At 46.0% G+C, this 23,808-nt stretch overlaps 1 protein-coding gene across 1 annotated transcript; it reads left to right on the plus strand.

Annotated features, from left to right (window-relative positions):
- The first annotated feature begins 11,768 nt into the window (after positions 1-11,768).
- Positions 11,769-16,723, plus strand: LOC146354943 (uncharacterized). Its single transcript, XM_084829830.1, has 3 exons — positions 11,769-11,946; positions 16,237-16,455; positions 16,558-16,723. Exons 1-3 carry the CDS (start codon positions 11,769-11,771, stop codon positions 16,620-16,622), a joined length of 462 nt encoding a protein of 153 aa, XP_084685956.1. The 3' UTR covers positions 16,623-16,723.
- The last annotated feature ends 7,085 nt before the right edge of the window (positions 16,724-23,808 follow it).

Below are 23,808 nucleotides of genomic sequence, written 5' to 3' on the forward strand. Positions count from 1 at the left end.
AAGGAGAAAGGGAGGGAGACCAACTCTTATTGGTTGAGCAGCCCCTGCCAGTCAGAAGACATTCACTCTAACCCCCACCCCCACCAAGAAGTATGTTCTGTGAAGCAATTTTTATTGGTGTGGAGCTCTTGCTCGCGGAGCCCTGCATGGACCAAAGCACAGCAAAGCTGATTCCTTTTTTAAAAATCCAGTACTCCTCCATTCACTTCTCCTTCTGTTGTTGTGGAGACACGGTCCTGGCATGAGGTAGTGGAAGCCTGAGCTGCTGGAGTGGACTGTACCATTTCAGGCTGTAAATAGGGGATACCATTTTTTAATATTAAAAAAACACTTATCTACAAAAACAAAACAGCACAGGGAAAAGTTCGAGCCTGGCTTACTCCCGACTGTGTTTGTTTCATACTTGGAGTGAGTCTTTCAAGTAGGAGAGCATTCAAAACTGTAGTCCTAAGTGGTACAGTCCATTCTACCTTGTCATATCCACCCTATCTCAATCTGCTGTGTAAGTAAAACAGGCCTCGGTAAAGCTGTCTCTAGACCAAACCTCAGTTACAGTTTTACCATGCGATCTGTTTGTATAGATCAGGTGTCCTCTTTTACAGAAGACAGTCCTATGCTTGAAGGGCTACCAGAGGACTGTCCTCTATTTGACGGGCTGTCAAGTCCAATTTAACGGTAAAGAACCATCAGAAGGCGGAATAGGGGCCTTGAAGTTTCCCATCAGCAGTCAGCACCTGGAGAGCAGACTGAGCAGGGCTCATAGGTCACCTGGTCACAATCTTCTGCACTATGGTGAGATGTACCGTATTTCTATTTAAATTATTATAATCATTTCTAAATTTGCATCTATACATATAAATTAGCATATGCAAATGTTATGCAAATTGATGCCATCTTTTTTGGTGATTACATTTCCACTTTTTTTGGCAACTCATAAGTGGCCACTGTAATAGACCAGCCCTGGTTAGTCTAGCCATGTAGTCACCAATTACTTTTACTATTTGCTTTTGCCCATGTTTCTCCTCTGTTCTACAGACTGTCTTCTCATTAGGCTTCCTAACCAGGCTAGATATGTACAAATCCCTTACCTGGCTCCGCGCCAGGGCATCTGCAGTCGGGGGGAGGCACTCCATCCCTCCCCCTGGAATCCTCCCCAGCGGGCTCTGCTCCACGGCGGCTCTGCGGAGCTGCCGGCCGGAGTTCCGGCCATGGCTGGGCTGCTGCAGCCGCAAATGGCAGCCATCATAGCAGCCGCCATTTGCGTCCTTGCAAGCAGCCATGATAGGCTACATAAGTATTTACGTAGCCTATCACGGTAAAGGCAGCCACACAAATGGAGTAGCGGCCGCTATTTGCGTGGCTGCCTTTACCGTGATAGGCTATGTAAATACTTACGTAGCCTATCACAGCAAAGAGCAGGGGCACAAACTACACCATCACTTTTACAAAATGGTGTAGTGGCCGCCATTTGCGTCCCTGCTCTTTGCTGTGATAGGCTACGTATATACTTACATAGCCTATCACGGCTGCAAGAACGCAAATGGTGGCCGCAGCAGCCCGGCTGCAGCTGGCCGGGAGACCAGCTGGAGCCGCTGCCGCCGGAGCCGCCACATCCACCCCAGGTAAGTTCTGTCCCGAGGGGATTCCACGGGGGGGCAGGAGGCCATTCTGCCATAGATTTCGGGGAATCCGTGGCGGAATTCTCTGACATCCCTAAACTAGGCATCTTTCTTGCTCCTACAAATGACGACAGTGATGAAATGGACCATCTGTTGGCCTTGGGTATCTACCTGACTGTGACACTTCATGGTTGTTCTGCTCTGAACAACTGGGATTCTAGAAATACATTTTCATAGAGGAAATAGTTTGACTTCTAGTTCCCAAAGAAAGACAATCAATGAATTGGCTCTCTATTGTAGAAAAAAGTTTGTTCCTGAAAGGAACAGAATCAATCCTAACTCTGAGAATGCTCCTCTACCCTGAAAGGCCAGTTTAGACATCACCTTTTTGAATGTATGGCCTTAAGATGTTTAAGTGCACACCTAAAAATGTAAAGTGTGAATGCGGCGGACAGGTGTGCAAACACGTATCGTAGATACTCAGAGAGACAAGACTGGCTGCAGCTGTCTTTTGAGTGTGTATGTACACATAGTGGCAAACCAGATTTGTCTCTGTGTAATGTATGAAGTGGCCTTCTGAAGAGAAATGGGTTGAACATCTCAGTTAATGTGGGTTTTCTACAGATCTGGAGTGACAGGAGATGGCTCAGCTGGTGAAATTTTCTATATGCATTGTGCAACATGTAAAGAGGCAGGGACCTGCTGAGGGTCAAAGTCTGGAATGCCCAAAGGAGCAGTTTGAAGGCTGAAATTGGATAGAGAGCACTAAAACCCAGGAATGGCTAGGCAGAAAAACATTAAGCTGCTACCAGATTGTTTTGTTGATTTTTTTCCCTCTCAAATGGTTTCTCTTGAGGGGGGAAAATGGAAAATATGCCTTATATAAATATAATACACCTGACTTCAGGGTCGGCACAAGACATTTTGCTGCTTGTGGCAGAATAGCAAATGGTGCCCGCCCCCTGTCAAAGTGCACAATACCCATGGCCTGGCAAGTCATTTTGGCAGAAAATCCCACAAGCACCTCTCCACACACCCCTGCCAGTAAAAATACAATACTAAATTAAATAACAAACAATTTGCTGCCCTTCCATGACACCTAAAATCAGCTGCCTGAAGTGACCACCCCACTCTGCCTAATGCCAGAGCCAGCCCTGCCTGACTGTTTAGAACTCTCTTTCCATATAACTGTGGTAACGCAGCACCCATGCAGTTTACCATTATGAGTTGTTCATTACATCTTCTGCTCGTTTGTAACTATTTCAGGGAGGATGTTTTCAAGCTCATCTTCCCCTTCCAAGCCTGAATTTGAATTCACAACTGGAGCCAGAAGACGACCCTGTAAGACTGTCCATTCTTGTTTCCATGTACAAATTCCCCAGTCTTTAGTCCCTTCCACTTTAGGAGGAAGGGGGCGGGGTGTGCTCTCCATCTTTTAATGCAAAGTTAAACCATGCCTGGGGCACTCAGATAATAAAACTGCAAAATCAATTTATTTCTCACAATACAGTATGGCAATTTGAGAGAGAGGATAGGCTACAGGAGTGGAAAGATGTTCTCATTAATAAGCTGAATGTTTTGCTAAATTATCACCATCCCGCTGAGCTGTGTGAACCGTGAATCTCTAATGCTAGTCTTTTACTGCCATCTACCGAGAGAATACTAATTCCCAAGTAGGAAAGATTAATCCATATTATTACAGTGTTCTGCACATTCTGAGATTCCCAGGAATTGGACACAGTGTTTTAGTGCTTCCAGTTCCTATAGTCTAGGGTGCCTCATGCTGGGTGCCTCAAGCCTTATTGACAGAGACTAGTGCAGTCCATACAGGGATGACTCAGAAACACAAGTTTTGGGGAGCCAAGAGGTAGCAAGGACCATTATGAGGTGATTGGATGGGTCTGAAAGGGGGTTAGACAAATTCTGGAGGAGAAGGCTATCAATGGCTCGTAGTCCTGATGGCTGTATGCTACCTCCAGTATCAGAAGCAGTATGCCTATGTACAGCAGTTGCTGGGGAACATAGGTGGGAGGGTGCTGTTACACTCGTGTCCTGCTTGTGGGTTTCACATGAGTGGCTGGTTGGCCACTGCGTGAACAGAATGCTGGACTAGATGGACTCTTGGTCTGATCCAGCATGATCCTTCTTATGTTCTTATAATACAAAATTCTATGGGGAGTCAAGCCGTGGGAGGAGATTGGTAAGCAACTGAAAAAGCTGATCTTTCAAGGACTTCATTCTGCAAACACCTAGCAATGACAGCACCCTGACAGGATTTATCATTGAATTTACTTAGAGACATATTCAAAATCCACATCTATACCTTATTATGCCATTTCCTTTATGGGCAACTACAGCATTAATGCTTCTGTGCTCTTTTTGCTGCATTTTGAGTTTGCCATGCAGGTGAAGCAGATGGTGACTGGTGAGAGGGCCTTTAGATTGTGGTGACCCATCTATGGAATTCTCTCTCCAACTAGGCTCGCCTGGTGCCTCCTTTGTTATCCTTTTAGCATGGGACAAAGACCTTTTTAAAAACTCTCCCAGGCTTTTAATTCTTCAACTGGTAATGATCTTTCCTGCTTTTATTTGTTGTGATTTTTTCTTTAAAGACTGTTTATTGTTTTACTGTTTTGTGCTGCTCTTATTGTCATGAGCTGCTCTGGGAGTATTGTCATTGAGGGTCAGCTCGGAATAAAATAAAATAAATTAATTTAAAATAATTAAAATAATATGAATAAAATAATAACATAGTCATTCCATGGTTCTGCCTGCCTGGGGCAGTGAGGTTAACGAAAGAGTTGCCAGCTAAACGTCCTCGCAGGTTCATGCTGGGAAAGCAATGGAGCAGTGCCAGAACCGTGCTGTTCCTAAGGATGCTGCTTCTATTGTTCTTGAGCATCAACTAATCAAGCTACGCATAGATCCCTGGGTTGATTAATTATGCTGGCCCACCTGCTGCTCACACAACAACAACCAGGCCTGTGACAAGCAGGAAAATCTGCAAAACACATGTGTGTCTATACTAGCTGGCATGGTTTGCTTCAGGGGCAGTAGATGCTGTTAACAACTAGTGTCAATCCTATGCATGTTTACTCAGAAGTACGTCCCCCTGTAATCAATAAAGCTTACTCCCAAGTAGGCATGCATAGGCTTGTGCTGCGTATTTTATTCCTCATATTTTTAAAAAGATCTGGATGTCTGTGATGATAAAACACACACACCAATATCATGACAAAGCCTCCATTCTCAACAAGAACTAAAATCATGACTTAGGCTACAATCCCATACACATTTACATGAGAATAAGTCTTACTGAACTCAGTGGAGCTTACATCTGAGTAGACATGTATAGGACTGCAGTATTAAATTCCCAGAACAACATTTGCCAAGTCTTGTTGAATTACCTCTATCCCATCAAGTCATCCATTCTGCTACTATAAATAATTCTAATAATTTTTCACCTGTTCACATGGACAACTTGAAGTATCACTTAAGAAATACAGAGACTTTGCTTAGACTCCTGAGTTTTTAATGTCTAACATGTCATGACCCCAGAGCCCTGCAGTGACCTGGACGCAGAAGTTGAGGAACCAGTGGTGCCAATGGAGGAGGCATTGGGCCCAAGCACCGCTGCAGAACTGGAGACCCCTGAGCCAGCAGGCTAAAACAGACATTACTAGCACCTACATTTCTCTCCCCCCATCCCCCATTTTTACTCTAGGGTTGGTGCAGGGGTCCTATTTGGATCAGGACCCTGGCATGAGGGGAAGGGAGCTTTTAAGTTCTGTGCCTACTCTAAAGTAAAAATGAACCCAAGATGTAGCTGCTAGACAAGGTTTAAAGTAATGTCTGTTTTGGCCCTGAGAACCTTGAACCTGGCCCCCAAAATGCAGCCCCCAAGCCCAGTTCCTGCCAATGGGCCAGCACACCCACCTCCAAGAACTCCACAATCCATGAAACCAGTACACCAAAGCAGGCAATGTGCCTGCCTGAACTCTTGGAGAGATGGAGCACTAGGCCACAGGCCTGCCCCTTTAAAGTTGTCCGCTATGCAAGGAAGGGGTGGAGTTTGAGACTGACTGTCCAGGCATAAAAAGACTGCAATCTGGTCTCGGACCTTGCTGGAGCTCATGGCTCACGAGGTACTCGTTTGCTTTATGCCTGGAACATGACAAAACATTTCTCTTAAAGAAGCTAGACGTGATACAGCAGAATTGTCCAACCATGTAGAACAAAAGTCAGGTGCACCTCTGAACACCATTTTAGTGTCCTATTATAGGTGCTGCTGGAGATAGACAGGAGATGCTGACCTGTTCCTATTAGAGTGATGTACGTATATGTAGTCAGGGCCAGAAATATTGGAACAAGGATAACTGTTTTGGCAGTTGGCCTCTGTACACCACCACATTGAAGTTAAAAGGAAACACACCCAGATGGGAGCGAAGTCAGGACTTTCAGCTGTAATGCAAGGGGTTTGACAAAAGTGGGGCACTAACCATTCAGGAAGGACAGCCAGTGGCATACACACACACCCATCATTGGTGGCTCATAAGTGGAACAAACCAACATCATTTCAAACTTAAGGATTGCCTTTAATACCTGAATGAAAATCCTTTGCAGCCAATGACTGCCTGAAGTCCGGAACCCATGGACATGACCAAATGCTGAGTGTCCTCCCTCGAGATGCTTTGCTAGGCCTTTACCGCAGCTGCCTTCAGCTGCGGCTTGTTTGTGGGTCTTTCTGCCTTCAGTCTTGTCTTCAGTAAGTGAAAAGCATGCTCTATTGGGTGGAGATCAGGTGACTGACTTGGCCATTGAAGAACATCCCACTTCTTTGCCTTGAGAAACTCTGGGGTAGCTTTTGCTGTATGTTTTGGGTCATTGTCCATCTGCAATATGAAGCAACGTCCTATCAGTTTGGCACCATTCAGCTGAATCTGAGCAGAAAGTATAGCCCTTATACACTTCAGAATTCATCCTGCTGCTTTTATCAGCAGTCAGGTCATCAAGAAACACCAGTGACCCGGTTCCATGGCAGCCATACATGCCCATGCCATAACACGGCCTCCACCATGTTTGACAGGTGATGTGGTATACTTTGGATCATGAGCTGTTCCTTTCCTTCTCCATACTTTTCCCATCATTCTGGTACAAGTTAATCTTGGTTTCATCAGTCCAAAGAATCTTATTCCAGAACTGGGCAGGCTTTTTTAGGTGTTTGCTGGTAAAGGCTAATCTGGTCTGTCTGTTCTTGAGCATTACCAGTGGTTTGCACCTTGTTGTGAAGCCTCTGTATTTACATTCATAAAGCCGTCTCTTGACTGTAGATGTTGACAATGACATGTCTATCTCCTCAAGAGTGTTCTTGACCTAGCTAGATGTTGTGAAAGGGTTCCTCTTCACCCTGAGCAGCATTCTGTGATCATCCACCTTAGTTGTCTTCCATGGTCTTCCAGGCCTTTTGCTGTTGCTGAGCTTGCCAGTTAATTCCTTCTTTTTCAGGATGTTCCAAATTGTTGTGTTGGCCACTCCTAATGTTTTCGCTATCTCTCTGATGGGTTTATGTTGTTTCCTCAGCCTAATGATGGCCTCCTTCACTCGTATGAACACCTCTTTGGACCTCATGTTGGGAGTTCCAGTGAACAGCTACCAAATGCAAATGTAACACTCAGAACCACCTCCAGGCCTTTTATCTGCTTGATTGGTCATGGGGTACCTAGGAAACAGGCCACACCTGGCCATGCAGCTGCTTGTCAGCCATTCGTTCCATCACTTATGAGCCACCAACGATGAGTGAGTGTGTATGCCACTGGCTGTACTTCCTGAATGGTTAGTGCCCCACTTTTGTCAAACCCCTTGAATGACAGCTGAAAGTCCTGACTTCGCTCCCATCTGGGTGTGTTTCCTTTCAACTTCAATGTGGTGGTGTACAGAGGCCAACTGCCAAAACAGTTATCCTTGTTCCAATATTTCTGGCCCTGACTGTATCTACCCACCTTCTTCATCACTAGTGATCATGTATACATGTAGGCACATACAGATCAGAGGCTTACTAGCGTAATACCTAAAAGGACTCCACTGTGTCCCTATTTCCCCATCATTTTGAAAATCATACATTTTAGTCATCATATTGTAGCTATGGTTTTTAACAAGAGGGAGTGCCATTAGCCAGAAGATAGTAAGACATTAACACAAATTGACAAACAGACCCTAACTTGAGGGTAAATAACTGAAAATCAGATAGGAGAAAACAACACAAATAGTTTGAAATCATCAAATTTAGTATTCCATGACTGGATAAATAAGCTTGTTCAATACTTGCCTGTTTTCTCACTTTTACAAAGTTATAGTATGGCAGGTAAATGTATTTTCTTGGAAGATACCCCTATTTATTTAAATGGGACTTGCTTTCAAGTAAAAATGCTTAGGACTGAAGCTTCAATTAGTTCTGTCATAGCCACTATATTCTGTAATCCTGGTACAGTCAAGAAAGTGGGGTGAAAAATATTTCCATTTCCTTCAGCAGATAACGTAGTAATAATTAATACATTAAAAATAAATTCCATGCTGTATTTTCATCTTTCTCTTTCAAGTAACCTAGAAAAGTAATCACAGGGTCTAATGGAATATCATATCTATCAATTTCCTTAATGCAGCGTTATTGTATACATAAGCAACTTCCCCAAATCTGACAAAATCACTTCCTTTAATATCCCCCACCCCATTTCTAACATTTATTGTGTTTTAACTTGCAGACAATTTTCAATGTATAAGGAAGCTAGATACCAGTCAGATAGTTCCACCATTTTGAAATGGTGTTTCGAGCTCTAGTGCCAGCTGCCATCAGCTTGCAGGTTTAAAAATAATTCATCTCAAACACAGAGGGATGTAAACAGAATAATTTTGCAAACGGTGCAAGTGACATGTACAGTTTTGAGACATCAACTTGACACAGCAGGAACATGAAGAGTTGAGTTTAAATGTTTTGAGACAAGAAAATAACCTCTTTTCCAAGATCAAAATCAAACCCTTTAGATACTGTTTCAGTGAAAAAACAATTGGACTGTGAAGTGGGGAGATGTGGGGGAATGCAATACCATGAGGTATTTAGAGTTTGAATCAAGAGACATTAGAATAGCGAAACTTTAGATTATTCCACTGTACCTTCCAACTGTACCTATTTAATTGGGGCATTATATGTACAGATTGCTGGTGTGTGCTTTCTGAATATTTGGCTAGCAGTTCTGTGGCTTACCTGCCAAATGTATCTGCCAGATGTATTTGGCGAACACAATACTATCTGATTGACCTGGAACAAGATCTTATTGGCAGTTGGGAATATTCTAGAACTCTGGCCAGCCATCAGTTGTGCTGGATGGAGGTGGAGGATTATGGGCAGAGGCTCCCCACCTCTTCCCCAAACACCTGACCTATTAGTTTTATTGCCACTATCTCTATCACCCCTCACTTTCACCTGGGGTGGGGGCTAGCCATCACCATGCCAGGGGCCAGATTTGGTCTCAGGGTTGCCAATGGATGGCCCGTTCATTTCATATTTTGACAGATCTTGGGTGGGTGCATGCCATCAGATTTTGTGGAAGTGATTTCCATATCTGACTTGAACCCTGCGTTCTATAAATCTTGCACCATGCAATGAGTGCAGAGCAATGAATGGGTGCTCATACTTTCCTCTGCCAGGTGTTAGAAGGCTATACTTCATTCACGCATCTAAAAAATGGGTGGGTGGGGGGATTGTATACAATTTCCCCTTTTCTGTTTTTTTCCCCCTTTTCTTTTTAGAAGAGGGGGAAACAGGTTTGGGAGAGGGGAGGGAACTGAATCCCGTTTCACCTTGATGACTGGTAAGGTATTTTTAATCCACCACTCCCTTTTAGCATATATCTGCAGTCTTACCTCCATCCTGCATTCTCTGCAGACAAAAAGCCAAGCTGTTCCTCCAGCATGACATTCTGACACTAGTGGAGAGACAAAAAGAAGCTGCAAGCTGTCAGTCTCGTGAAGGGGAGATTGTAAAATGCACAGCTGAAACTGTAATCCACCTTGGTTCATGGGGCTGTTCTATCTAGGCACTCGAAGCAGCTCCACGAATGCTCACAAAGGCTGAAAATCCTGCCCTCGTTTACAGGATGGGAAAGCCTCACTGCAAAGCATCAGACAGGCCCTAATTTTTCTGCCAGGACAGAGCAATTTTACATGTCCACAGCAAAAAGAAACAGATGGCTGAGAGTGGAAGGAGGGATGGAAGGGCAAATTGCAAGACCCTTCTGTGCTATGCCTTAAAGAGCTGACTTACCTTTCATTCATTCCTATTGCACAGAGATACACAGTAGCAAGACGATAACATGGCTGACAATTACGTTATGCATTTGCATGCATTATTATTACTATGAATAACAATACACTCTTTATATATATTTCAGTAGTTTTAGGGAGTGCTTACTTGGAAAAGTTCTGTTCCCTTTACATGGGTTTACAGACAAATCGCAACAAGATTTCGGCATTTTTGGCTTACACAGAAAAAGGAGAAAGAGCCTATGAAAGGGCATTTGTTTCAAAACAGATGTCATGTTAAGCTAAGCAGGGTCAGCCCTGGTCAGTACTTGGATGGGAGACCACCTGGGAATCAGGCTTCCTGCACTGAGCAGGGGGTTGGACTCGATGGTCTTGCAGGGACCCTTCCAACCCTATGATTCCATGATTCTAAGCAGGTTTGGGCAAAGATACAGTAGAGGACTGGGAAGCATTCACACAAATGTATAAAACACAGGCCACTCTGAGCCAGTGGCATTGGTTGCAGCTAAGATTTAAATATACAGATAAAAATGTTCTGCTGCCTTCCATAAAGCACATGTGCTTAAGCATAACTTTTGCATTAGTAACTTAAGTTTGGTTGCTGGACTTGAATGTGGCAAGTGTCCATGTCTACAGCTCTAACCAGGGCTAAATTTCTAACTACTGTACATGTACATGCAGTGAATTCCTTTGAAATCAATGGGACTTAACTTCTGCTTAAGATGTTGAGGAGCCATATGTAGGTTAGAGCAAACCATGAATATCAGTCAAAACAGATAAGGCGATATCAGAGAATCTAACGCAGAATTCTTCAATTCTGACAGCAGAATTCCTCTCAGCTTCTATTAGATTTCATTTTTTACACACACACACACACACCCAAAAAACCTGTCAAAAGTGTTACGTGGTATCACGCACTGTTAAAAAGCTATTGCTTTCTAGCTGAGTTCTGCAGTGGACAGCCTCATGTTACGCACAATGTGTGTGCGGTTTGCAAAACATTACAAAGAACTTCTCAATAAAATCCACACTGGGAAATGAAAAGTATGCCACACACATTTTCTAACTGATAAGTGGTGCTTACATTAACTGAGTGCACTATAACATTCTACAAAATAAGTACTCAATAATGAAGTACTTCCTATTAAAGTAGAATTGCTTGCAGCTAAATGGTCTCATTTTGATTCTGCGCTACGCAGGTTGTGACAAGCAATGTATGCCTTTTGCTTCTAAGATCAGCTACAAGGAGTCTGCAAAACAGAATTCCGAAAAGTTGGACTTTAGAGTTGATAGCCCAGGCAAAGGTTTCCTACTAATTGGTCAGCAACGAGTTATTATGGCACCATTTTTAAAAGAAGGAGAGGAGTGATGGGTCAAGCGGCCTTATCACCATCCCAATTCCCAAGTTCTGTTGTCACAAATGCCCTCCCTTCCACAGCCTTCTTTCACTTCTTGCAGGAAGAGTGTTTGTGTGTGTGTGTGTGAGAGAGAGAGAGAGAGAGAGAGCGCAATCTTCAGGGGGTCAGATTAAAAACATAAGAAGAGCCATGCTGGATCAGACCAAGAGTCCATCTAGTCCAGCATTCTGTTCTCACAGTGGCCAACCAGCTGCCCAGGGGAAACCCACAAGTAGGACATGAGTGCAACACCCTCCCACCCATGTACCCCAGCAACTGGTATACATGGATATATGTTACTGGAGGTAGCATATAGCCATCAGGACTAGTAGCCATTGATAGCCTTAGCCTCCATGAATTTGTCTAAACCCTTCCACAGCCATCTGAATTGGTAGTCATCCCTACATCACACGATAGCAAATTCTACTGTTTAAATATGCACTTTGTGAAGAAGTCAGTTGTTGGGAAAACATCAGTCATCCAGGATTTAATTCTGGATGAAGATGCTGACCTGCACTTCGGGATTTTCCTGCCTGATGTGTCGGTGATACTGTCGAAGCCCCTGGAAATGGCCCATGCTGACACTATTGCTCCTAAGTGCCCTCTTTCTCCTGGTAGAATCAGGTCAGCTTCCTGGTTTACCAAGGAGTTAAGGGCAATGAAACAGGAGGGACATTGGCTAGAGCGCCACTGGAGAAAAACTCAGGATGAATCCAACCAAACATGGGTATAAGACCATTTAAAGACCTGTACCAGGGGTCCTCAATGTGGTGGGTACCATGGTGCCCATGCGCACCTCCAGTGGCACCCGTGAAGGGATCCCCAAAGTACTACCCATGGGCACCCGCAAAACTTTATTTTTATTTTATTTTTTTCTCTTTTTTTAAATATATAGACATGAGTTTGTATATTTCCATACCATATATACAAATCCATGTACGTATATAAAAAGTATATAGCCACAGCTATATCGTTGTATTTTGTATTTTATATATTTGTGGGTTATGGTCTGTAGACCAAAATAAACCGATTGAGAGGGAAGGCGCTTATGCACATAAAACACCAGGAAAAGATCCCAAAGCACCATGGAGTATGGTCTAGAATAATGTATTTATTGCATTTATATCCCACTTTTCTTCCATCATGGAACTCAAGGTGGCCACATGTGGTTCTCAGGTGGTCTCCCCTCCAAGCATTGACCAGACCCAAACCTGCTTAGTTTCAGCAAGGTGGCTGCCTCATGTGCCTTCAGACTATGCCCTCAGACCAGAAGCCTGCTTCAGAAGACTTGACCAAGAGATGTATTATTCCTGAAGAAGAGACTTTGTCTTGAAACGCGTATAGCAGAGCATTTTAGAGATCTGCACAACAAATAAACAATTATTATAGACCATACATACTCCATGGCGCGTTGGGATCTTTTCCTTCCTGGTGATTGATTGGGATATCCATAGCATTGAATTTATATGAAATGCACACAACTTTCCAGCAATTATACATAGGCTTCAATAAAAGCAGATCAAATATCCAAATAAGGATCCATTTGAAGGTGGTGTCTATATGCCACCCATTCAAATATTGAAAGTATTGTAAGGTCCTCAATCCACTGCATTATAGGAGGTGAGTGTTGATCCTTCCAGTGTTGTAATATTCATCTTTTAGCTGTCAAAAGGGTGTGAAGAATCCATTTACGCTGACCATTAGTTAATTTCCATGAAGCAGATAATTTAATAATTTAATATTCACATTAGTGAATGTTAATATTCACATTAGTGAATATTAAAGACTGTTCCAGTAAAACATTTCTCTGTATAATAACCTCCTCCCAGAAAGAATCAACTACTGGACATTTCCAAAACATACGTTTAAAAGAAGCATTAGCTGTATTGCACCATCAGGAATTAGCAGAATTAGACAATCCCTTATTGAAGAGATGTTGCGGTGTCCAATAGACATGAAGCAATTTTTTTTTGCTGAATAAGACGCAGTCTAAGATCCATAGACATGACAGGTAGACACCAAAGCAGCGATCCTCTGATTAGGCATTTTGTTGTGGTGCTCACAGCATAGTCTCAAATTCCCAAATGTGCCCACGGGTCCAAAAAAGTTGGAGACCCCTGAGGTAATGCCTTTAATGCTGGCATGCAAGCCATTGCTCTTGGTACACAAAATGTCTCAGGGCAATCTATAAGGCAAATATTTAAAAGGTAGATGAATTTCATGAAACATAATCCCAGACTTCCTGAGTTACACTACCTTTTAAAACAAGTATCAGTCCACGGGCTATTTTAAGGCTTAAATATTTGCTTGTAGGGTTGTGCTCTGTGTCAGGGGTGGAGGAATGGTACATTAAGAGAGCAATCTGGTGGCTACTAGACAGCGTCTGCAGGGGCTATAGCACAGTTTGGATTCCTGGATCTGAGATCAGAGACAGCGCTCTGACCTCGGAGCCAGGAGTCTAAGCTCCCTGCCCCTCACAACTGGTGCAGAGAGAACTGCACCGACTGCTAGGGATGTACGAAAGTCACTTACCTGGTCTGGCAGCTTTTTTCGCAGTGGGGGGGAGGCGCTTCGTTTCTCCCCCCGAAGTTCGGGCGAAGGGGGGGAGGCTTCCCGCCTCGCCTGGCCGAAATTCAGGCCGGGGGGAAGGCTTCCCGCCTCACCAGGCCGCGAACTACGAAAGGGGGGGGGGGAAGACCACGTGGCCGTGATAGGCTACGTAAATCGTTACGTAGCCTATCACGGGTGACTTTGGGGGGGGGGAAGTGCATACGCAAATGGCGGCGCCCATGGGGCACCATTTGCGTTGCCTTTATTTGACCCCCGTAGTCTCTGTAAATCTTTGCGTAGACCACGGCAAAAATAAGGACAATGTTATTTGTGTTGCCCTTATTTTCGCTGTAGTCTACATAAAGATTAACAATTACAACGTAATTGTAAATATTACGTTGTGATTGCTTACGGATTTCCTCCGTAGGGGGGAATCCCCCGGTTGCTTCCGCCGTACTCTCGGAAGGTGGATTGCCTTGGCCAGAACTTTTCCACTATTCTCGTAATTATTTACGTATTTTTCGTTGCTGCCCGAAATATGTTTCCCACTTTCCCGCCTTCTGTGCGCTCCCCCGCTGTCTTCTTTTCTCGGACAGGGACAGGGACAGGGATTTTATTAATTTCTGTGTATTTGTGCTTAATGATCCTCGCGTTTACTGGTCTTGTTGTTAACCTAACCACCTCACACAGTCACAATAAAAAAAAAAACGGGGCTGCAGCTCCGCTTCCGCAAAATCTGTCGTCAACTTCCTGCTAACTTCCTGAATGTCGTCTGCATTTGCGCTTGCGTCTGCGTAGGGATTTGTGGGTGGAATTCTGTGGTGTGGTGGTGGTGGTGTGTTAGTGGTGGTGCTTGCTTATTATTGGATTTCCTCTGTTGTTTGTTCACTGTTGTGGTTTTGTCTGGTCTGTGTGTGTGTGTGTAGTTGTGCATTGTGGTGTTTTTGTACAGTTTGGTCTGTGTGTGTGTAGTTAAGTGGTGGTTGTGCACGTGGCTGTCTTGGTGTGTGTGTTTGTTTGTGTGCAAATTGCAAAATGGCTGCACCAGTGCGTGGCAGGAGGTGGGACCATGAGGAGACCAAGGCCCTCCTCAGCAACATTAAGCGCAGTGAGGCGGTGGCAGTGCTGTTTGGCAGCTCCTCCTGCCGCAATGAACTTTATTGGGCCCAGATAAAGAGGAGGATGGAGCTAGCGGGCCACTATCACACAGTTGGACAATTGAGGTCTAAATGGAAGGCGCTCAAGCAGTCCTTCGTTAGAGAGGGGATTGCTGCTGCCGAGCGGAGGGCACCGCTGTCCAACCCCCCTGCCTACTACTGGCGCATCCGCAGAGTGTGGGTCCAAGCAGGCCAGCCCCCATTTTTGCAGAGGTATATGCCTGGTAAGTTATAGTTATCCCATCATCAAGCTCAACTAAATATGAAGACAAGGATGTGTACCGAAAATGAAGCTACCTCTTTGTGGTCTCTCTCACGGAGAAACAAACAAATCCTGACATTTTTAGCCTGCAATCCTATGCTTGCTGAACTTGGACAGAAAAAGGTCCCATCATCTTCCAGCCACTTTGGCTGGTTGAAGAAGGGATGCTGGGAACTGCGTTGTTTTTCCCTGTACAACCACATGCATAGGATTATGCGGGCCTGGCTACTACAACTCATATTACACACTGACACACTGTCCATTTCCAGGGAAATGCTGCTGCTGCCGGTCTCTGCAGCGCACACAGGGGGACTGGCACCAGCCCAGCAGCAACAGGGCCAGCCTCTCGGTGTCGTCTTCCTTCTTCATGTAGTGATTGCTGAATTTTTGCACCCCACCCACCCCACTTTCTACCAAGACATTGGCACTCCAGTCAACTCATGAGCAAGTGTTCATCTGAGACCTTGGAGATCTGGGTATAGTCCACTCAGCCATGGAAGCTCGCTGGGTGACTTTGGCCCAGTCAGAAAGCCCCAGCCTACCTCAGTGTTGTTGTTGTGAGCATTAAATGGAGAGGAAGAGGCTAATGTGAGCCGCCTTGGGTTCCTTGCACTAGGAAAAAAGGTGGCATTTATGCAATGCATCACTAGAATGAACAGATACCATGGCATTGCAAATGTAGAAGTGGGGTGACTAGAAGTGCAATCCTGTGCATGTTTACAGAAGTCCAACAGTCCCCATCACACCAAAACTGTCAGTACTGTATAATCTGCCTCCCTAATTATCCCCTCATCATTAGACCTTGTGGTGGGAGGACAGAATCAGTGGTCCTTATGGTAGTGGGGATAGTGATAGACAGATCAATCGGTGACTGTGGTTTTGTTCACTCGCCACATATATAAAGGCATTCATTCTGTTACTGTGACATCCCACAGCTGCGCATCGTGCCTTGCTGGTGGAGGAGGCACTGAGGGCCGCGGAGCGGGAGAGGACAGAGGAGAAGGAGGAGGAGGAAGAGGAGGAGGACGAGGAAGAGCCAGCAGCAAGAGGAGCAGCATCTGTGGAGGAAGGCCACCCTTCTTCCACAGATGAAGCCCCTCCTCTTGTGATCCTGACGCGTCTGATAAGAGACGTCCGGATGCTCAGGAGGACCTGTAAGTAGTACTACAGAATGGCACCTGACCTGAGCTAACAACTCTGCCTGCAAGATGCATATTACCATTGTGCTTTATTCTTCTCTTTCTTTCTACACACAGGTGACGACCTTCGAAGGAGGGTGGAGGCCCTGGAGCGGGAAAGCCATCCTCCTCCTACGAGCTGAGGCCTGCAGCCACAGCCAGCCAGCCCAACATTGTTTTTGAATTGTTGAATTGTTTCTGTGTTTTGTCTTGATCTGTTCTGTTTGTATATAAAGTTCTTTCTAAAAAATAGGTTACAATTCCTTGGTTCAAGTCCACAGATATAATTTCTTAAATCTAGATCATTGTACACAATGATCTCTGTGTTTGCTTACTGTTAACCGCAACAAGAATGCCTCCCCAGAATCCCAGCCAAACAAGAACAGCTTCCCTCATAGCGAGATGGACAGTCCGCATCCCTGATGTTATGAATGACTGCATTCAAGACGAGGCTGGACAGCCATCTGCCAGGGATGCTCTGACTTGGACACCTGCATTGAGCAGGGGGTTGGACTCGATGGCTTTGTAGGCCCCTTCCAACCCTATGATTCTGTGGCTCTATGATTCTATGAAGTATGCTTTGTTTTACGTGTAGGTGCATATCACATACATGTAAACTGGACACATACCAGAGGGATCTTTTCACATAGAGCTCTCGGTCCTTAGGAAAACCCAAAAGCTGAGTGAGTCCAGGGAGAGACCACAACAAGGTCTTTGAAAGCAATTCCGTGATTTATGAAAGAATTTTAAATGAAATAAAAGCATACATCAACATCAAGAGAAATAGAACTATACATACATTTGGGGAATCAGAATCATACTAACATTCAGAGGGGTAAAGATACACATATACAGTCAATAGCGGAGTACACTGGGATGCATAAAGAACTCTGTGTGTGTGTGTGTGTAGTAGGGATGTACGCTGTTGCATAGTCCGCCACACACAGTCGGGTAGCGCAACTGGATTCTGCATGTGAGGTATTATTAAGCTCCGCCACATATCACCAGTGCTTTGGGCTCTGCCCAGGCCAGACAGGGACTGCAGGTTTGGACAAAGTTCTGAGGGACACCTCAGTGTGACCACTCACAAGTTGTATCATTCTGCCTCATTGTCCCTCAGAACTCTGGCTCACATTAGCAGCAGTGTCATCATCCCAGGGTTCCTCCTCATCACTTGATGACTGCTCTACTCTGCTGCTGACAGCTGGGGGGGGCGAGGTGCTCCTCGGGAATCCATCCCCTGTTGGAGCGTATGAAGGCGAGGGTGGAGACATGTTGTGGCGTGAGTCTGCTTCGGTGGGCGGTGACAATGTTGCCTGTGGTGGAGAAAAGCCTTTCAGAGGCCACACTCGAGGGAGGGCAAGATAGATGCCAAATGGCGACTTTGGTCAGATGTGGCCAAACGCCACGTTTTGTATCCCAGTATAGGAGAGGATCACTCTCTGGGCTGATCTGTGTTCCCGAGAAACTCTCTCTTGAATAACCTTCAAGTTCCCGGACAGCCACATCATAGGCTGATGCTTTCCTGGCTGCTTTGGCACATTCCCCCCGCCTGAGCCCACTTACACCAAGCTCCACTGCCATTGAGGAGTAAAAGCTGAACTTGAGACAAACTGTGTCTGACTCTGTTGGTGGTGCAGCTGCTGTGGCGTCATCATTGCCCCTCCTGCTGGTGATGGTGCTACTGCTACAGATATTGTCTTCAGGGGAGGTAGTAGTCCTACTAGCCTCATCCAGCTCCTTCTCATCCAGCCCATCTCTCTGGAAGTACTCCATGACTTTCTCAGTCAAATATTTTTTTAAACTTTGGAAGTCAGGGTTGTCGTTTGGAGGCTCCGCACTTGTTGAGCTATCCCTGAACCGTGGTTCAAGGAATGCAGCAGCAACGTATTTCATGTCCCCCCTGATTGAAGTTATGTGTTTGTTGGTGCCCAGCTCCTACAGAAGGAATTCTGCAAGCCTAACTGCAGGATTGGGGAATAATTCCCTGCCTCCAGCACTGGTGCGCTCACAAATCTCAGAATGGCATTTTCTCAGCACCCCCTCTATGATCCTTAGCACAGGTAGCACTTGGCCCAGTATGGCATAGTCTGCACTCAGTACCGCTGTGCATTCATCAAAAAATTTTAAAATGTCCACCAGGTCTTGCATCCAGAGCCACTGATGTGGTGTGACAAAAAATTTGGAGTGGTGTTGCTTCTCAGTGATGTAGTCATTTATAGCTGGTCTCTGCTCACAGAGTCTCTGAAGCATATGCAATGTGCTGTTCCAGCGTGTGGACACATCCAAAATAAATTTGTGTTCTGGAAGGCCACGGCTACGTTGGATGGCGCCGATTGCCTCCATTGCTGAGCAGGACTGCCGGAAGTGGGTGCAAATGGATCAGGCCACCTTAAGTAGCTTGCCAATTTTTGGGGAGGTGTTGCTCAATCCAGAACGCACCACAAGGTTCAAGCAGTGCTCAATGCACGGAACGTGGTTTAGCCGTGCAATGCGGGCTGCTTTTAGGTAGTTTGAGGCATTGTCTGTTGCTACACAGCCCACTTTAAGATTTAAGGGTGCCAACCAGGACTGAACAGCACCACTGATGCTGCTGCTGACGTTTTCCGCTGTGTGTGTCCCAGAGAGCATTGTGAGGGACAATGTCGCTGTTCTACGACTCAGTCGGCTGCTCGCACTGATGGATACCCAGTGCGCGGTGACACACAGATAAGACTTTGTTTGGTTACTTGTCCATGTGTCACTCGTTAAATGTACACTTCCTCCAACTGCACATTTCAAATCCTGTTGGAGCACCCGTCTGATTGCAGAAGCCAGGGCTGGAATGGCTACGCCACTAATGTAGTGACGAGAGGGGATATCCGACCGAGGGCAGATGCTCTTAAGTAAGGTCAAAAAGTCTTCATCTTCCACCAGGGAGAAGGGAAGCATACGTGCTGCAATGGCCACTGTTAGGAGGTGATTCCACAGTCGTGCCTGGGCGCTGTCAGAGGGTAATTTCTGTGTCAGCACAAGGCATTTCTCCAGTGAGACCTGCCTCTTAGCAAAGCTGCCTTCTGTGCCCTTCCCACCCAGGCCACTTTGCGTGAGGTCTTTGGAAGATGAGGCAAAGGCAGTACTGTTCTTTTTGGATGGTTGTGGCTTCCCGTCGCTATCTTTGGGCACAAGAAGCGGATGATGCACCTCCATGTGTCGCCTCATGGCAGACGTGCCCACTCGTGGACAGCCCCTTCTTTTCCTAGCCGCACACGGCTTCGACAAATATCGCACATCACGACATAGCGGTCGTTCTCTGCATATTTGAAGAAGCGCCACACATAGGAGCTCACCCTGCCACCACCATTTCTTCTTTGGGGAATGGGGCCTTTGGTTCCAGATGAGGTGGCATCTGGAGCTGCATGTTTCCACTCATCTGTGGATGGTGTTGTTGATGGTGTTGTTGATGGTGCTGACCAGTGCTTGGCAGGGGACGTTTGTTCCTGAGGTTTGGGATTGGTCCCGCAGAATGCAGAAGGCTGGAAGTGGAGAACAGAGTCAGACCCAGTCTCAGCAGGGACATCATTGATATAGAAGAGCTCCTCATCATCTTCGCTGTCCGGATCACTGATGACGCTAAGTCCTCCGGCATTTTTTTCAAAATCACCTGAGCCGCCGCCCACGAGGTGATCATCAGCAGGCAGCTGTGGACCTGGTTCACCTGTCCCACTTCCGCTGTTGGATGCAGGGAGGACGGTTGTGGGCATCTCTGTAAAGATTCAAAATACATAGAAGCAGAGTTTCATGAGAAATGCAACTTTTACACATGAGTAATAGCCAAGCAAATAAAACTGTGTTGTTGTAGCAATCTATGAAACATAGCTTGGAGGACTCGCAATCAATCCACATGACACAAGGTGCAGTTGTAAGCTACTCCTGCACTACCGAGCACTGAGAAAACACATTAGGTGCAAAAAAAAGGTACTGTACAGACTGGGAAACTCAACGAGAGTTATCTAAATGTGTCCTCACTGGTGAAAACATGAAAAGCATGGGGGAGGAGATATCTGGCTCCCTTGCAAGGTCCACTCCTTTCATCAGCTCTATTATACCATTGTGTGGGACTCATCCCCCACAGGGCTGGCCCAACGCGTTTTGCTTCCTGAGGCAAAGGGTAAAATGGCACCCCTCCATCCTACATAGGACGATAGCTGAATCTTACTTGAACAGTGACAATGGGAAAGCCTCTTCCACCACACCAGAGGACAACAAGCTGGCTGAGGAGCTGCAAGGCTCCCTAACGATAGGGCTGGTCCTGACCTGAGCACATACTTGGCGAATCCCACTGCCTTTTTCAAGGGTGCATTTGTGGTCCCCCAGGAGCAGTGCCTGATTAGTCAGGCCCTCTTTTTGTAGTAGCCATATCGGGGGTCAGACTAAAGGGACTAAATAAGTCTCTGACTCAGATTTCTGCAGCATTTTAAAAACCATCCTCAGAAATGTAATTGCTTAATCAGTTCACATTGCAGCTCTAGTTAAAAGAGATCAAGCCCAAACAAGACAGCAAACTATGATGAATGGCTTTGGAAACAAGCAAGCACAAAACACTGAAGTGTTTTCCCACCGAAAAGGTGTATCGTTTGAAAAAGTATTGCAGTTCTTTTAAAGACTTGGGGTTTTCTTTCGTACTGGAGCACCATGTAACATTTAAATAATATGAAATATGTTCACAGCAATGAATATGAATGAATGTAAAACAGTCGTGTATGTTTTGTTGTGTTGAAGAAGAAGATCCCTTCCCCAAATGCTCCCCTCCAAAGGTTTTGGACTTCATCTCCCATCAGGCCAAGCCGGCATGACCAATGGTCAATAATGCTGGGAGTTGTAGCCCAAAACATCTGGAAGGCTGCAGGTTGCAGAAGGCTAATGTAGGGACTATTCAAATATTCAAAGACATTTATTTGTATCCAAATATTCACAAGCACCTGTGGTGACAGAGTCTTACCAGATTCATCCTTTGGAATGAGGTAGATATCTTGACTTTCATCCCGCCGCTGCAGAGTCTCCTTGGGAACATTTTCATCCGCTTTGGGTTTGGAGACACTGCCCTTCCGCTCACCATCCAAGAACTTTCTTCCTCTGGAGTTGTGGCCAGTTGTGCCTGTGTCACTTTCTGTAGCGGAAATTGGTGGTGTGAGCTGCTTACGGGTGTGGGGTGGGCTGAGGCTGGGGCCGCTGTCACTGCTGGTCACACCTTGGGCTTCCTCCACTTCCATCTCATTATTAAAATACCACTGAAATGCAACCTCAGCGGTGTATGTTCTTGCCGGGCATCCACGCCTCTTTTGACTGCCGGATTGACCACGGGTTCCTCTTTTCTCCATGTTCATGTCTCTGGGCAGAAGGAGACATAAATGCATGTGGCAAAGCTGAAATCATGTGAACAGCCTAATCGCAGATATAGTACAGTGTAGAAGTAGTTACCCTCCAATCCAGCCATTCAGTGCTAACTAAACAGGGGCATATTGTACAGCAGACTAGGCTGAAAAGCCCAGGATGGAGGATGTGGCCCATCCATGCCCAGGAGGATGGGGGATGGATGGAGGCCTTCCAGCTCCCCCCTCCCCCCACCCCAGAAAGAAATACATAGGCAGGCACATGGGTGAATCCTGGGAAGCCCAGGAGGATGGGGGATGGAATCCTTCCAGCTCCCCCCTCCCCCCGCCCCAGAAAGAAATACATAGGCAGGCACATGGGTGAATCCTGGAAAGCCCAGGAGGATGGAGGATGGAGGCCTTCCAGCTCCCCCCTCCCCCCGCCCCAGAAAGAAATACATAGGCAGGCACATGGGTGAATCCTTGAAAGCCCAGGAGGATGGGGGATGGAGGCCTTCCAGCTCCCCCCTCCCCCCACCCCAGAAAGAAATACACAGGCAGGCACATGGGGGAATCCTGGGAAGCCCAGGAGGATGGGGGATGGAGTCCTTGCAGGATGCCTTCCCACCCAGTTCCCTCTGCTCCTCCATCTCACCCCAAAATCACTAAGCATAAGGGCACATTCAGGTAAAGTAAACATACCTTCACTGTAATAAAGAAAAAAGGTTGAACTGCAGTGCCGTAGAACGCGGGGATGCAGAGAAAGAAAGTTGCAGCAGCTGGGACGGAGCAGCAGCGGCGCCTGTTCTAGTCTGTCTCTGGACTCTGGAGTCTAGCTTGGAGCAAGTGAGGCTGCTGCACGACCGCCGTCCTATGTGAACTAAAGGCGGGAATCCAGGGGATAAATGGTCGATGGGTTCCCTCCCCTCAATTATCTTCCTGGTGGGGTGGGGGGGGTGGCCTGGAGGGATCTCGCTCAGGTGACCTCACCTGATCTGAACCTGACCTCACACATACAATAAAGTATAAAACAAAAGATGAGGCTATGCAGCTCAGCCTCAGGGCAGGCAGGCTACGTGCACTTCGTGACCCCGTCCCTCCCAGCAAAAGAAAGCCGCGTCGTAGCAGGAAAGGAAACTGCATGTTTATTAAATAGTTTTGTGAAATCCCTTTCGCCATCTTTTGTCCTAATTTGCGAAGTTGCCTTCGTAAATACCTTCGTAAAACTTTCGACAGATTAAAAAAAAAAAAGTGCCGCGTGAGCTCACGTTCAGGTAGACCTGGGCGCCTCGTCTCGGGAAAGGGTTCGGCGAACCGAAAGTGACTGTTTTCGAGCCCATTTCACTTTCGAGAGAATTTCTCTGACATCCCTACCGACTGCCTCTCTGAGGTCACAAAGGCAACCTCAGAGAGGAGGGAAAGAGGGTGGTTCTGTGGGTGGGGAGGGGCGGGACTGGAGAGGCCAGATTATGATGTATTATCTGGCCTCCCCAGCCTCCTTCCCTCCTGCTCCGCAGAGCCCCACCTAGATAGGCAAGAACTCCAATCTAGCAAAAATGCAGAGCGGGAAGAGAGCAGAGGCAAAGATTGCCTCTAAGCTCCTCCCACTCTGCATAGGATGCCCATCAGCCTCCAAGTTCAGAGGCTGACGGGCATCCAGATAGGTTTGCGCCCTTAAAGAATGGGAGAGGCTCTGTTTTTAGCTTTCCTCCCCTTAGACATGACATGACAGGCATTGTTCTCAAAACAGCATGATCTTGGTCCATCTAATTATAGTTTTCTAACGTTATTCCTTTAAGCCTTCTGTTTTCATTCAATGGTACCGCTTTCCTGCCAAGAAGGAGAGGAATATGATGCATGTCTGTCATTTTCCACATTTTCTCATCTTGAGATATTAAGATTCCAATATGTTTGTGATAGTTCAGGTCCAAATTCCTCCAATCCTAACATCTCCAAATTCTGTCAATTTCCTAAATTG

This window comes from Heloderma suspectum, chromosome 2, assembly GCF_057233095.1.
Source record: "Heloderma suspectum isolate Gila_16-S chromosome 2, 16-S_ref, whole genome shotgun sequence".
NCBI lineage: Eukaryota > Metazoa > Chordata > Lepidosauria > Squamata > Helodermatidae > Heloderma > Heloderma suspectum.

Excerpts from the sequence above, each read along its gene's own strand:
- LOC146354943 (XM_084829830.1), top strand. The coding sequence starts at position 11,769 with ATGCACTTTGTGAAGAAGTCAGTTGTTGGGAAAACATCAGTCATCCAG. Across the intron at positions 11,947-16,236 it reads TAAGTGCCCTCTTTCTCCTG|CTGCGCATCGTGCCTTGCTG; the intron begins GTAGAATCAGGT and ends GACATCCCACAG. Across the intron at positions 16,456-16,557 it reads CCGGATGCTCAGGAGGACCT|GTGACGACCTTCGAAGGAGG; the intron begins GTAAGTAGTACT and ends TTCTACACACAG.